The sequence below is a fragment of the Euleptes europaea genome, chromosome 15 (genome assembly GCF_029931775.1).
Source record: "Euleptes europaea isolate rEulEur1 chromosome 15, rEulEur1.hap1, whole genome shotgun sequence".
NCBI classification, from domain to species: Eukaryota; Metazoa; Chordata; class Lepidosauria; order Squamata; family Sphaerodactylidae; genus Euleptes; species Euleptes europaea.
Window position 1 is genome coordinate 43095482 of NC_079326.1, and position 16822 is coordinate 43112303.

A 16822-nucleotide genomic window follows, 5' to 3' on the forward strand; every position below is an offset into this window, starting at 1 on the left:
ATTGGTGAAAGATCTGTTAAATTAAAATATAGCATTATATAAAAGATCATTACCTATTGCGTCCTTTGCTATAGCTGGTTTGGATGGGAAACTTGGTTCACCGATTCCAATTTCATTTTCTGCCTTGACACGGAATTGATATTCATGTCCTGGAATGAGATCTGGAACTTTCTTGCGTCTTTCTGGGATTGCAGTTTTGGTGACAGGAACCCATCTTAATGATCGTTTCTCTTTCTTCTCCAATATATATCCAGTGATTGATTTACCACCATCATGTTCTGGTGGATTCCAAACCACAGTCATCTCTTCTTTGCTGACTCTTGTGATTTCTGGGGGATCAGGACGACCAGGTCTACCATATTTTGTTTTTGCTATAATTGGCTTAGTTTCTGTTGGTGGACCAGTGCCCATCTTATTCTCTGCACGAACTCTGAATATATATTCATTGCCTTCTATGAGATGTGTTACATGTGAGGAGTTCGTAAGCACAGAGGAGGAATAGGTAGTCCAAATCATACGCTTGCTTTCACATTTCTCCAAGATGTAGTTCTGAATTTCACAACCACCATCATCTTCAGGTGGGTCCCAGTTAACTGTACATCGATCACTTGAAATATCAGAGACTTTCAGGTTTCTTACAGGTCCTGGTTTGTCCAAAACGTTTACAGTAGCATACGCTACAAAGCTACCAACTGGATTTGTGGCCGTTATAACATATTTACCCCCATCAGTGCGCTTAGATTTTGTGAGCAGGAATTTAGATGAGTCTGAAGTTGTTTCAATTTTGACCCTTGGAGATCTGGTTAGATCTGCAGCATCTTTGTCCTTTGCCCAAACTACTTCTGGTTGTGGCTTGCCTCTAAGTCCTGCTTCAAGTTTAATTGATTCACCTGCTTTAACAGTAAGTACTCCACTGAATTTGAGGTCAAGAACTGGTTTCTGAAGTTCTTCCTTAACAACAACTTCACTTGTCTTCACCCAGTTACTTTCACCTCCTTCGTTTTTGGTCTGAACTCTGAACTGATACGTTTTATTTTCAACACATTTGTCGACCATGTAGTGTGTTTCCTTAATGCTGCCTTTGTGCACCCTTTCCCACTCATCTGAATCCTTGAGTTTTCTCTCAACATGGTAAGTTAAGTTGGGGCTTCCGCCATCGTAGTCTGGCCGTCTCCATTTCAGATACACAAATGTCTTTCCTGTTTCTGCAATGTGAAGGTTTTCAGGCTCGCCTGGCCTGTCCACAGGATTAATTGCAAGGACTGGAGTTTTGGTCTCAACAACTGGGCCTGGACCTACTTTGTTTTCCGCACAAACACGGAATAAATATTCATGATTTTCTATGAGATGTGCTTTTACCACTCGCTTAGTAAGGTCTGAAGAAACAATTGACCAGCCTCTCTGATTGGGTTGACGATACTCTACTATGTAATTTGTAATTTCTGAGCCACCATTATCTTCAGGGTTCTCCCAAGCAACCACACAAGAATCTTTAGTGACATAGCTTACCTTCAGATTCTGGCAAGGCCCAGGCCTATCAAGCACATTAACAATGGCTGATGCTTGGGCATGTCCACTGCTGTTCTTGGCGGTAATAAGGTATTTGCCATGGTCTGTTCTCACAGCTGCTTTCATTTGCAGCTCTATATGAGGGAATTCATGAATGATTTCAATACGTTTATCTTTCATTAATACTTTGCCATCTCTAGACCATGTTATATCAGGGTCTGGTCTCCCTTTCACTTTGCCAACAATCCTTGCTGTTTGGCCTACTCGGACTGTAATTATATCACGGCAGGTCAAATCCAATTCTAGTTCCGGGGGGGACAGAATGTCTTTGGCAATTACAGTTTCTGGCAATTCTCTGGGTTCTCCCTCACCTACAATATTAGCAGCTTTTATACGGAATCTATATTCATTTCCTTCAATTAACCCAGGTACAGTAAAGGCACATTGTCTGATAAGTTCATCTCTATTAATCCTACTCCATTGTGCAGTTCCACCTTTCTGGCATTCCACAACATATCCCAGAATAGGGCTACCACCATCTTTGAGTGGCTTTGTCCATACTAGTTCAGCTGTTTCTCTGGTCTTATCTTTCAGTTTTGGATTAATGGGAGGACCAGGAGGAGTGATAGGCCGCGATGCTTTTATTGGGTCAGAAACTGGAGATGGCTTGCTAAGTCCAACAATGTTTTCAGCAAAAACACGGAATTCATATGTGTTGCCCTCATAGAGGCCTGTAGCTCTGAACTTCAGATCAAGCACTGGTGATTTGTTGACACGTATCCACTTGCCTGACAATTCACGGCGTTCAAGAATGTAGCCGCTTATTGGACTGCCACCATCAGATTTTGGTATAGACCAAGTTACCGTTACAGCATTTTCTGAGATATCATGAACTGATGGTTTACCAGGTGGGGATGGTGGATCAAGCAAATGCTTAGCAATTGCAGGTTTCGAATCAAGAGGTGCACCAATGCCTATCTTATTTTCTGCGCGAACACGGAAAATATATTCACAGCCCTTCTGTAGGCGTGGGACTTTAATTCTAGTTTGACTCAGTCCCGAAGAGACCACTCCCCAAGTTTCTTTCTTTGACTCTCGCTTCTCAACAATGTAGTTAATCACAGGACTTCCACCATCATCTTTAGGAGGTCGCCAAGCAATGACCATGTGTTCTGGAGTTACTTCTAGAATATCAATGGGTCCAGTTGGAGGTCCAGGAACATCCAAAACAGTCAGATGAAGAGGTACAGTTTTGCTTCCAACTATATTAGACACTGTGAGCAGATATTCTCCAGTATCTTTTCTTGTGCAGCTTTTAATAGTAAGAACAGTTGAGTAATTATCTGTATCTATCTTGTAATTGCCTTCTGATTTAATTTCATTATCATCAGTTACCCATTTTACTGCGGGAACAGGTATACCTCTCATGATTGCTGGGAGTCTTACTGTACTACCAGCTTTAACAACAAGACCTTCTATAAGCTTAACATCCAGTTCAACGGATGGAGGTACTGTAATAAAAAACAACATATACATAGGTATTACCATTTCAACAAGTAAAATTAAGCAGTGAATATCAAAACAATACATAATTTAGCAAACAAGATACCTAGTTTTTCTTGGCACTCTATTGGAATGGTTGTGTCTGGAAGGCTAAGTCCCACGATATTTTGGGCTTTCACACGGAATTTGTAAATCTTCCCTTGTTTTAGACCAGTAACCACACACTCTGGTACGCTGACCGTTTTGAATTTAGTCCATTCATCTGCACCTTCTTCTTGGTACTCCACCAGAAACCCAGTAATTTCAGCACCACCATCACGATCAGGCCAGTTCCAAACAAGAGAAACTTCTGTCTTGTCAACATCTACATGATGCAAGTTCTTTGGTGGGCCAGGAGGATCTTTCAAAAAGATTAAAATAGGATTATATCTTTAACATGTATTTCCATATAGAATCATAGAGTTGGAAGGGACCACCAGGGTCATCTAGTTCAACTCCCTGCACAATGCAGGAAACTCCAAACCACCTCCCTCCCACACCCCCATACTCATGCCCAGAAGATGGCCAAGGTAAACTCCCTCTCATGATCTGCCTAAGGTCATGGAATCAGCATTGCTGACAGATGGTCATCTAGCCTCTGCTTAAAAACCTCCAGGGAAGGAGAGATTACCATCTCCCGAGGAACCCTGTTCCACTGAGGAACCGCTCTAACTGTTAGAAAATTTTTCCTAATGTCTAGATGGAAACTCTTTTGATTTAATTTCAACCCATTGGTTCTGGTCCAACCTTCTGGAGCAACAGAAAACAACTCGGCACCCTCCTCTATATGACAGCCCTTCAAGTACTTGAAGATGGCTATCCCCTCTCAGTCTTCTCCTCTTCAGGCTAAATATACCCAGCTCCTGCAACCTTGCCTCATATGCTCATGCATACTGCACAAATAAGAACTACCCTAAATTTTACAAAGCTTGTCAGATTCAGATTTATTGATACAGCATAAGCCAGTAAAACACATATATCGTTTGTAGAAAAGGTAAAAAATTATAGCAGTTCAACCAAAAATATTCCTCATTAAAATTTCCAAATAATTTATGATAGATTAAAATTGACCAAATTATGATTTAATCTAATTGCGGTTGTCCAACATTAGGCGTCAAACTTTATATGCAATTGCAAAGCTTGTCTAAAAACAGAATAATAAATTGAAAGGTACTTACGAAGTGGATCTATAGCCTTAATTGGCTTGAGGGTTTCAACATAGGGACTCCGCCCATACTGGTTCTCAGCAGCAACCCGGAAGAGATACTGAGTGCCTTCCATTAGATGTTTAGCTAACAGACTATGTTTCTTAGAGGATGATGATATTGGTACCCATTGGGGAGCAGCAACATCTTTCTTTTCCACAATGTAGTTAGTAATGACAGAGCCACCATTGTCTTCTGGTTCCTTCCATGTCAGGTAGCAAGAATCCTTTCTAACTTCACTGACTTGTAGATTCCTAGGTGGCCCTGGCTTATCTAAAAAAGATTAAATTAATACAAAATAATTATTTGATAAAATACTGGAACATTTACTTGATGTCCTAATATGATGAGACAATCCAAAATAGAACATTTTGGAAGACGTTGATTCATAGGGTCGCCATGAGTTGGAAGCGACTTGACAGCACTTAACATACACACACTAATATCCTAAATGTAATTTAAAAATGTAATTGCAGTTTGTGCCCCTTCCCTTTGCACTATATGCTTATCAATTGCATAGGAGCTAGATAGGTCCTGACTATATTTTTTTGCTGGCAGAAGACACTTCCACCAGCCAAAACTGGGGGTGACTGTCAAGGACTCCCCCACCACTGCAAACCCTCTGTTTTACCCCCACAGCCCATCCCTGGAGTACAACTAATGGGGACACAGCAGACGTCAGAGACTGGATGAAAAGTTCACTTCTGTGAGTGGCATTCCATTCATACTAAATAAGAATCTAAGCTGTAACTTTTTACTATTTTCTAGATTAACCTGGAAAATAAAACTTGCCTCAAGTATATACTTGCACTGATTTCAAAGCATCATTGTTCAAGTTATTGTGGTGATGGGGTGGGTTAACTTAATGTAATCAGGAAGAAGAATTAAGATGTCATATGTAGAATTTATACCCTACATATTCATTATAAATAATACTTGAGGTGTAGCAATAAGAAAATGCAAAAAAATATAAAAAATATAAACACATCTAAGAGAAATAACAAAAAAAGTCCCCATCCACACAAATCCTAAAAAGAAGCCAGTAGTCTATTTTCCATAGTCTGAAGGTATACCCTCAAATTTGGATGATTATTTTCATTTAACATTTTATTCAACTTCACTAATCAGGGAAAACATATTTCTATATCCAAAAACTTTGAATTTACAGTACCTCGAATTCAAAGAAATTGTGGTAAAAAGTGAGTTCTACAAGTGTCAAATGAAGAGGTTTATACTTCAGTAACGAGGATCCAAAAATTGGGGCATGCTCTACCCAGTTCAGAAGGATTTTTTTTAATAGGCTTCCATCAAAATTCTTAATCTGGGGCTTTAACAGTACTGCAACATTATCTATTTATAATCGATTATCTATCTATTATCTATTAATCTGCAGCATTAACTATTTATTGTATTTTAAATGTTTATATGCCTATCTTTCTCCTGAGCATCTCAGAAGCCAAGGTGGGTCTTTCATCTCCTAAACCCTGAACATTCTTTAAAAATATTTACAAATTTCCCTTTGAAGGTGAGGAGCAGGATTATCAATAGATGACTAAAATTACTTATTCCTGTTTCACTGCTGTGTTCCTACCATACGTGTTTGATATGTTTTCTTATTTTCCAAGTAAATAATAAAATGCACATCAAATAAAAGTGTCAAAACAATGCAATGAATTACCTAGCACAACAACTTTTACTGAAACCGTCTTTGAACCAAGTGGATTTTCCACAGTCAGGGAGTAAATGCCTCCATCTTCATGGGCAGCGTTACGAATTTCTAGTTTACTGCCAACTTTTGTAACCTCAATATCAGCTTTTGTTGAAACTTCCTTATCATCCTTTTTCCAGGTAACTTTTGGGAATGGGATTCCTTTAATGATAGCACTGAGTCTCAACGTAGTTCCAGCTTTTATATGTTGTTCTCGTGCCATATTAGCATCCAGGATTAATTCAGGAGGCTCTGAAAAAACAAACAATTTCAGTTTCGGAAAACATGTGCATTTTGGTACCTTAAAGTGAAATACGAAAGGACATAATAGTGTACTTACCAAGCCTGTCCTTTACTTCCACCGGATCGCGAACGTAAGCTGGCTCTGATTCTCCGGCTGCGTTAACTGCCATGACTCTGAATTTATATTTGGTACCTTCAGTTAGGCCAGTGACACTGTATTTTGTCTCAGGGCAAGAGTCTGCTGTATGATTGGCTTTTTTCCACTCTTCATCTCCCTCCTTTTGGTACTCAATGAGATAGCCTAAAATCTTGCCATTCCCATCGTGTCGTGGTGGTTGCCAAGACAAATCAACTGAACTTTTAGTTTTATCCACCGCTTCGGGGTTAATTGGTGGACTTGGTTTAACTATAGAAGAAGAAAAAATTCAACTAGTTATAACAAATCTGCAAAAGATAATAATTGATCTAAAATATTATGAATAATACAATGACATTTATGTTTTGGTACTGTACCGATTGGATCTCTAGCGAAGACAGGTTTTGATGGTGGGCTGGGATCACCAATACCAATTTCGTTTTCTGCCGAAACTCGGAATTCATATTCGCAGCCTTCAAGGAGGTCTGTTACCCTGAACTGGGTATCTGGGTAAATAGAATCTTTGGTGACTCTGCCCCATCTATTAGACATTGTTTCCTTCTTTTCAAGGATATAAGCAGTTATCGGTTTTCCTCCATCACGAGGCCTGTTCCAGGAAACCAAGGCAGAATCTTTGGTAACACCCTTAACGGTAGGTTGTTCTGGTGCATCAGGAACACCTGAAGAAATGATGTTTTAAAGTTTTTAATTCCTTTTTTTTTTTAAAAGAAAGCAAGAATAGAAAAGTACAACGCGGGCATAAATATGAAAGATACATCAATCAAATACATGAGCAATACAGTGACATACTGAATCGATCCTTGGCTTTCATTTCATCCGATAGTAGAGGATCACTTATGCCATATGTGTTTTCAGCATAAATTCGGACAACGTATTCTTTTCCCTCAAGTAATTTAGGAATTTTGCATGTTGTTTTGACCGTGGCTGATGTTACTGGCATCCAAAGTTCTCTGTGGGCATCTTTCTTCTCAACAATATAATTTGTAATGGCACTGCCACCATCATCCAAGGGAGGTTTCCAGGAGATAACAAAATGATCTTTATGTACTTCATCAAAAATAACCGGGCCCACAGGAGGTTGAGGACGATCTGTTTACAAATCACATAAATGCTTATTTGTAATGCTGATTCAACCAACAATGTACAAATTTAACAGATTTAAAGTTTGTTATTAGAAAATCTACATATATATGCATCACTTTTTTTTTGCTTTTTTGCAAATGATTATTTCCCCCCACAAACCAAATGAAGATATAAATCAGTTCTAGTGGGTAACTGGGTTATAGCAATTCAGTCTGTAATTGGGGAATTATAACTGATGACCATGAACCAACTACTATGAACCACGAACTACTGTACTTAAGATAAAGTGCTTAGGCTTCTTGGGCACAGAGTAGCTTACATTCATATATTTGTTCAGGAATATCAATATACAGTCTTTCCAGAGCAGTAATTCGCATACAATAGTTGCTGATGTGCCTCAAGAAATAAAGTAATTAAAAAAAATAAGCACACTAATTCCATAGACAAACAGGCCAGTCCCTACGACAAAGACTGAATGGACATAAGTCTGACATCAGAAACCAGAACATTCAGAAACCTGTGGGGGGACATTTTAACCTTCCAGGACATTCAGTTGCTGATTTAAGAGTAGCATTTATCTTACAAAGAGATTTCAAAGGGAGATTAGAGAGAGAGACTGCTGAATTACAACTAAGAATGGAGCTCAAGACAATGCATTCTCCTGGACTGAATAGAGATTTGGGATTCCTGTCTCATCACCAATGCTAATTTCTTCTTCCCTACTACCCCTCTGCATATCACACCTAATCCAATCACACCTGCTACTGTCATTTACTTGCTTTTGACATTTATATTGCCATTGTGTGTCTAATTCACTCCTCTCTACTTAAAGGTAAAGGTCCCCTGTGCAAGCACCGGGTCATTCCTGACCCATGGGGTGACGTCACATCCTGACGTTTCCAAGGCAGACTTTGTTTGCGGGGTGGTTTGCCAGTGCCTTCTCCATTCATCTTCCCTTTACCCCCAGCAAGCTGGGTACTCATTTCACCGGCCTCGGAAGGATGGAAGGCTGAGTTGACCTTGAGCCAGCTACCTGAAACCGACTTCCATCGGGATTGAACTCAGGTCGTGAGCAGAGCTTTTGACTGCAGTACTGCAGCTTAACACTCTGCACCACGGGGCTCCTCCTCTCTACTTAAGGATAGATAGAATCACATTCTAGCTGTATCTGAAGAAGGGAGCTGTGGCTCACAAAAGCTCATACCCTGCCAGAAATTTTGTTAGTCCACTGTAATTCCAAAGTATCTGAACAACAAAGAAGAAGAAGAAGAGGAGGAGGAGTTGGTTTTTATATGCCATATTTCTCTACCACAAGGAAGAATCAAACCGGCTTACATTCACCTTCCCTTCCCCTTCCCACATCAAACACCCTGTGAGGTAGGTGTGGCTGAGAGAGCTCTAAGAGAGCTGTGACTAGCCCAGGGTCACCCAGCTGACTTCGTATGTAGGAGTGGGGAAACAAACCCACTTCACCAGATTAGCGTCCATCACTCATGTGAAGGAGTGGGGAATCAAACCAAGTTCTCCAGATCAGAGTCCACTGCTCCAAGCCACTGCTCTTAACCACTACACCACGCTGCTAGAGTCTGTCAGATGAATCTCTGCATGAACCCTCCCAATGAAGAATTACTTGCCTTGAGAAGAAGCCCAACCCAGGAAGAGGATGGGCTCTTCTGAAAGCAGGCATTCCAAGAGTAAACATTTTCAGGTTTAAACTTGAAGTCGTGTCTCCAATTTAAATTCAGAAGCACACATGACTCTCAGTACAATCTTAAGCTGAGTAAAGCCCTCCTGAGTCCAATGACTTCAATGGAAGTCTGTCATTCTGTTTGGGATTATGCTGTCAAACTATCCAAAGCCTGGGAAATGTTTATTCAGAGCAACATTCCTGCAATAACCTCACAGTTTGCAACACTGCTGCTCCAGCACATTATAGAACTGGGCTATTATTACAACTTTAGTGCTATATTTACTGGTTCTGTAGGCAGGCCACAAATGGTACTATTCCAAAATAAGAGGATAGAAACGGGTTGAAATTAACCAACAGGTTGAAATGAAATCAAAAGAGTTTCCGTCTAGACATTAGGAAGAATTTCCTAACAGTTAGAGCGGTTCCTCAATGGAACAGGCTTCCTCGGAAAGTGGTAAGTGCTCCTTCCCTGGAGGTTTTTAAGCAGAGACTAGATGGCCATCTGTCAGCAATGCTGATTCTATGACCTTAGGCAGTTCATGGGAGGGAGGGCATCTTGGCCATCTTCAAGGTATGGAGTAGGGGTCACTGGGTGTGTGTGGGGGAGGTAGTTGTGAATTTCCTGCATTGTGGAGGGGGTTGGACTAGATGACCTTGGTTGTCCCTTCCAACTCTATGATTCTATGAAATTATTATTTTCTTCTTGCCACAGTTTTGGCTGTTAAGAATATAAAGGACATAATCAGGACAGCCCGTGAGAGCATATTTCAATTTAAAGAAGTGATTTCAACTCTATGAATTCTAGGTGTCGTTCAGAATAACAATGCATTCATCAAGCAGGGTGTAAACAACAAAGAAAAATAGAAGTTAATGTTGGTAAAACATTTTCATATATAAACTGAGTGGACAGGATCCAAAGTACCATGAACACAATGAAGCCAAGGAATGGGATTTTTCTGTGCTCCCCCTTCCACTGCAGTCCCTTGGGCATCCCAAATTATACTCCTGAAGGTCAAGGTGCCCTCAGGAACAATGTGGGTGGTGAAGCGGAAGCTTACAGCGGGAAGGGGAATTAGTAAAAATTGCTCATCTGTTTGCAAAAGGAAGTGCCATTAGACACATTAGGTTAATTTTTCCCCATTTTTATATAAATGAATCAGTAATTAGCAGCCCCATGGCGCAGAGTGGTAAGCTGCAGTACATGCTCTGCTCACAAACTGAGTTCAATCCCAACGGAAGTTGGTTTCAGGTAGCCGGCTCAAGGTTGACTCAGCCTTCCATCCTTCCGAGGTCAGTAAAATGAGTACCCAGCTTGCTGGGGGTAAAGTGTAGATGACTGGGGAAGGCAATTTACAGTCTGCCTAGTAAATGTCATGATGGGACGTCACCCCATGGATCAGTAATGTCCCAGTGCTTGAGCAGGGGTCTACCTTTACCTAATCATTAATATCAGTTCTATCACCAGTTGTCCATATCAATACAAAGAAAATGTTACAGTATTATAACAATACTTACCAACTACGGTAACTTGACACCAGCCTTTCCTTGTTCCTGAACTATTTTCTATAACCACACAATATTTGCCAGAATCTTCACGGGTAGATTTATACATCCCTAAGCAAAGAGTCGCTGGAGTTGTCTGGATTTTTGTCCGTTTGTCTTCTTTTACTGTAATGTCATCTTTGAGCCAAGTAACCTTTGGTTGGGGTTTGCCCGAGTAACGGCCAGTCAGGCTGAAAGCTTCGCCTACACGGACAATGAGCTTATCTCTGAAATCAAGTTCAAGTGCAGGAGGAGCTAGAAGTATTTTGAAAAAGAAAAAAAAAGACAATATTATTTAAAAAACAGCACAGAGCGACAAATGCACACGGCTGTTTTCAGAACAAAAACATACCAATTTCATCTTTGCATGTGATTGGCTTTGTACAAAACGATGGTTTGCCTTGTCCCACAATATTGCAAGCGCTCACACGATACTCGTAAGTGTCTCCTTCTTTCAGTCCTTCAACTGTATATTTCCTGTCAAGCATTTTCTCTTTTGTCACCCTACTGAATTTCTCTTTTCCAATCAGACGGCTTTCTAAAACATACATGGTTATATCAGAGCCTCCATTGTACTTAGGTGGGTTCCAGGTCAGTGTAACAGACTCCTTAGTTACTTCTTTTACTTGGAGATCCTCAGGCCTCTCTGGCACAGCTGGGAATTAAAAATACACAGTATGTTAATTACATCCTCCTATGCATATTTTTTCTTATGATAATTATTGACGAGCCAAAGTAACTTACTTATCGGATCTCTGATTAAAATCTCACTCGTCGTCTGTACAAATGGGCCCATGCCAATAATATTTTCAGGTGCAATTCGGAAGAAGTATGCTTTGCCCTCAATCAATCCCTGAACAGTAGCATTCTGTCGGGTGACTGTATAAGTTACTGGTGTCCAGGCTCTGTGATCTGTTTCACGTTTTTCAATTACGTAATTGGTGATAGCTGAACCGCCATCATCTTCAGGAGAAAACCATGTAAGTTTGCAAGAGTCGCTGGTTAGGTTTTCAGTAAGGAACGGAACGCCAACTGGGCCAGGCACATCTATAATGGAAAGGTAAAGGAAATATGCATCAAATGTGTAAATTTTCATTCATTCTCCCCCCCCCTCTCATTAGGGTTGCCAGCAGCGGGAGTCTGGGGGGGCGGGCAGGGACATGGGAGGGCTCTGTCAGCGACAGTGTCACATCACTACCAGGAAAAACCATAGAGTTTTATGTGATTCCTAGACAGACATAACATCATTTCCGGGGTTTCCTAGAAGTGATGTCATGCCATTGGGTCGATGGTGATTTTTTTGTTTTACATTTCTCCTGCCTGCCGACACTGGCAACCATTCCTATCATATATATTCAAATGTTATGGCTTACCTAGCACATCAACAATAATAGTCTTCTTTCTTTCTCCCCCTGCGTTTTTGGCAAGAAGAGTGTAGACACCCTGGTGACTTCTTTTGCAGTTCTTTATGACCATGGAAGAACTAATAGCGGTTTCCTCAATATTAGCCTCTGGAGGGAGAGCTCTGTCATCCCTACTCCAGGATATGGTTGGAGGTGGCTTTCCTGAGACATAAGCTATGATACGGATCACACCACCAGCATGAACAACAATTCTGTCTTTCACATGAGCATCTAGCTGAAGGTCAGGAGCAACTGTGGAAATAAATAATGGCTTTTACATATAGTTTCTCCTACTTTCACTCACATATATACACACACTATAAATATTTTGTATGAAGAATACCTATTCTATCCTTTATTTCAATGATATCAGTAACTTCCCCAGGCTCTCCGATACCAGCAGCATTGACTGCTCTCACTCTAAATTTGTAGAAGCATCCTTCTTTTAATCCTGCTACAACAAACTTGGTTCCTCTTATTTCTTTATCTTTTGCCTGCAAGAGAAAAAAAAGACACCATGAGTCAACCAATTAAGTAATCCACAGGATGGTTGTTCTAATGGAATTTCACAGAGAAATACAGGAGGATTCAATGCCAGGAATACATATTTCTAGTACAGCAAGATAATGTATGACAGCCAGCGTGGCGTAGTGGTTAAGGTGTCAGACTAGGATCTGGGAATACCAGGTTCGAATCCTCACTCTGCCAAGGAAACTTGCTGGGTGACCTTGCGCCAATCACTCACTCTCAGCCTTGACCCTGGCAAGTATTTGGATGGGAGACCTCCAAGGAATATAAGGGGTATGACGTGGAGGCAGGCAATGGCAAACCACCTCTGAATCTCTCTTGCCTTGAAAACCCAATGGGGTTGCCATAGGTCAGCTATGACTTGATGGCAAAAAAAAGACAGTAATGTATGGAGTTGTGAAAGTGAATGAGGGTCGCTGGAAGAACAGTCTATCAAACAATAAAATATGAGAGGTGTATCTGTTCCATGTTTATAAAGCTAATTTGATGGCAGCTAAGTAGTTGTGCAGGGAGCCCTGTGGTGCAGAGTGGCAAGCTACAGTACTGCAGTCCAAACTCTGCTCAGGACCTGAGTTCAATCCTGATGGAAGTCGGTTTCAGGTAGCCAGCTCAAGGTTGACTCAGCCTTCCATCCTTCCGAGGTTGGTAAAATGACTACCCAGCTGGGGGTAAAGTGTAGAAGACTGGGCAAGGCAATGGCAAACCACCCCGTAAACACAGTCTGCCTAGTAAATGTTGGGATGGGACATCACCCCATGGGTAAGTAACATCACCATCACCTTTTCCTTTAAGTAGTTGTGGAGCCACTATAGCCCTGTTCACAGTAACTGTGAAACTACAAAGACTTATTTTACTAACCCCTGAAGCTGTATCAAATAATTTGTTTTATGAATATTTCTACACAAAGATATATTAGAACACAACTAGCATCCCTAGGGAAAGTACACAATGTGGACTCTCTCCAACCCAGCTTCATCTTCATCTCCTTCAATGTATCATGCCACTTGATCTGCCTCTTGTTGGATACAGTGCTTTGGTAAAGACTAATTAATTACCTCTTCACGGTATCCGATTGGCACTTTTTCTTTGCCTATAGCATCATGTTTCAAATTTAAAAAGGCCGGTTTCACCTACCTTCTCCCATTCTTCTTTCCCTTCCTCTTTATATTCAACAATGTAGCCAGTGATTTTAGAACCGCCATCTTTTGCTGGTGGAGTCCATTCAAGATCGACAGATGACTTTGTCCAATCTGTAACTTTTGGAATTGGAGGACCAGGAGGAGCTGAAAAAACATCACCGCACCAGTTTTGACATAAGTATGTTGTTTCTTTTTTACTTGGATGCTTCCAAATTTTTTTTTAAAAAATAAAATAAATCTGAAGTATTTACCAATAGGGTCTCTGGCAGTTACTGGATCAGAGGGCATGCTTGGCGGGCCAACACCAGCAGCATTAATAGCATATACACGGAACTGATAATCTGAACCTTCGATGAGGCCAGTCACTTTGTAAGAAACTCCCAGTGTCATTGGTTTAACAGGATCCCGATTAACCCTTGTCCACCTCTTTCCAGTAGTCTCCTTGCGCTCCAGCCAATAACCCGTCACAGGTGAGCCTCCATCATATTCTGGCTCCTCCCAGTTGACGGTCATTGAGTCATGTGTGACACTGCTGACCGTTGGCTTGTCACAAATACCAGGAACAGCTAGGGAAAAGGTACACAGAAGTGTAAGGCAAACCACCCAAAGCTACATTTCCTATTGTTTATTTGTACAACTTGTTCTGCTCTAGTAGTCGTTCTCTGAGGGCACATTTACCCGTGCTTTCAATCCATTTTTCAATGCACTTCAGCAATCATCTGCAAGTGGATTTTCCCATTTCACACAGTAAAATCCAGCTGCAAAGTGGATTGGAAGTGCATTATTCAGAAAGCACCCTTAGAAATGTCTTTACCAGTCTTTCGGTACAATCTTAACATGCATTCTAAGCCTTTCCTTTGCTGCAGATTTTGTGGTGCAATCCCAGTATTGTGCAACAACAGCTACAGCAGCGCCTTATATGACATAAGTAGGGCAGGGTTGTCCGTCTCTGTACCACTTGCATCTATGAAGCCTTCCCCTTTCCACGCAGCACCTCTTTTTTGGTGCAGTTTTATTATGATCCTGTGCTAAGTTATTTTTAATCTTGAAAAGCCCTTTTTGCAGGGCTCCTGCACTGTATGCCAACTTTTGTCATGTGACTATGGCTGCTGCTGTCCCAGCATTGGAACTAGGCTAATTCTTTGCACAAGGAGCAAGGACTGGCCTCAATATCTAATCCTTCAGTTAAAATGTCAGAAGCAGAGAGTGTCCCCATTAAATACTATCCAAATTATGTACAAATGGATCAGTGGAGACATTAGCTAAAACTGCCAGCATTTGTTTTATGAAGATGGCAGAAAAGGGGCCATGCAGAGGGGCCATATCTCAGTGCTTGGGCATCTGCTTGGCATGCAGGAGGTCCCAGGTTCAATCCCCAGCATCTCCACTTTAAAAAGTCAAGTAAGAGATGATGTGAAAAACCTCTGCCTGAGACCCTGAAGAGCTGCTGCCAGTCTGAGTAGACAATACTGAACCTGATGGACGAAGGGTCTGTTTCAGTAGAAGGCAGCTTCATATTTTCCTGGGTTCAGAAACAGGGAAACAACAGAGGCTCTGCTTATAGAAACCTTGTATAAACTACTAGAGACATTTTAGCTAAAGTTTTTGTTTTATCTTGCGCCTGCAGTCCCTTTTGACATTCCCCAAGAGCAGCTGACATTTGAAAACAATAATATACGCACTGAAAAGATTTCTTGCTGTTTCAGGCTCGCTATCAAGCGGATCCCCAATGCCATATTTATTCTGTGCCATAATGCGGAAGATGTATTCATGGCCTTCTAGCAGTTTGGGTACGGTGAAGATGCATTCCTTTGGTTCATTGGTCACGTGGACCCAGGACTTTCTGTTTGCTTCCCGTTTTTCAATAACATAGTTGGTTATCTTAGAGCCACCATCGTCTTTAGGAGGGAGCCAAGACAATGTCATCTTATCAGCTGAAATGGATTCAAATTTAATGGGCCCTTCTGGTGGTCCGGGGCGACCTGAAAAATACATGTTACAAAATATTAATTGAAATAAAAATACAGAATGATCTAAAATATGTTTTTTTAAAATGGTTGCCAAAGCCAAGATCTGCTAGTACTTACCTAGGACATTCAACCTCATCTCCTTTGAATCTGCTCCGTAATTATTGACAGCACTTATTGTGAACAAGCCCGTATCCTTTCTGCGAGACTGCTGTATCAGTAAAGTGCAAGAGTCTTCGCTCACAATCTTGTTGACATGCTGATCATACAGCACTGGTAATTTGTCATCAGGTTTCTTTGGAGAAGCTTTATGCCAGGTCAGGGTCGGGAAGGGCACACCCTTTATCTTGGCTACGATGTTAACATCTGTTCCTTCTTCTACCTCCATAAATTCTTTGAGTTCAATGGCTGGAGGACCTACACATTTTTTGAAAAGCAAAAAATTATTATACCGCTGCAAAGCTTATAGAAGTCTGCATGTATTGAACTTTCCTCTTCTTTTTCAAACTCCCATGACCCAAAGGTCTTGAGCAGTAAATGGGGAGCCTTTATTTCTTTAAGGAAATTATAGTGGAGAGATACTTGGCCAATGGCCACTGCCAATGTTGTTCTTGGATCTCTATCCGCCAGCACAAAGGGGACTATTTTATCTTTTGTTATGGTGGCAGGTAATTTAATTAAAATAGGGGTAATCCATTCATCACTATAATAATTGTATTGGGGACATTCCAGCATCATATGAAATAGTGTGTCATGTTTTGAACTGTATTCTGAAGTGCAACAGGTTAGATCCAGCAATCCACTTATGTAAGGATCCAGCGACCTTTTCTGGCCCTGGGAAAGTAATGGGACTTGCACAGATCTGCTTGGGGCTGGTGGGCAGCAGTGTGTGTTTGAGGGGGAGCAAGCAGAATTGCCTCCTCCTGCCTCTTCCATCAGTGGAGTTCTGTTGACGGAAGAGGCAGTTCTGCTGATGATAGAGGCAGGAAGGGCAATTTAGCCCCCTTTCCCCACCTCCGTACAGCCTATCAACCTGCATAGCTATTACTCCATGCAAGTCCCATGACCCTGGGAATCAATTTTTCTGGGAACAGATATGGTTACAG

General features: G+C 41.2%; 1 protein-coding gene across 1 annotated transcript in view; it reads right to left on the reverse strand.

Annotated features, from left to right (window-relative positions):
* Positions 1 to 16822, reverse strand: part of TTN (titin) — a 329209-nt gene that overhangs the window by 68085 nt on the left and 244302 nt on the right. Inside the window, 16 exon segments of the mRNA XM_056861196.1 lie at positions 54 to 3020; positions 3119 to 3412; positions 4230 to 4529; positions 5935 to 6216; positions 6305 to 6613; positions 6721 to 7023; positions 7154 to 7453; positions 10653 to 10934; positions 11032 to 11334; positions 11424 to 11726; positions 12053 to 12334; positions 12426 to 12576; positions 13745 to 13893; positions 14001 to 14315; positions 15432 to 15731; positions 15837 to 16133. Coding sequence (XP_056717174.1) covers positions 54 to 3020; positions 3119 to 3412; positions 4230 to 4529; positions 5935 to 6216; positions 6305 to 6613; positions 6721 to 7023; positions 7154 to 7453; positions 10653 to 10934; positions 11032 to 11334; positions 11424 to 11726; positions 12053 to 12334; positions 12426 to 12576; positions 13745 to 13893; positions 14001 to 14315; positions 15432 to 15731; positions 15837 to 16133 — 7137 coding nt within the window.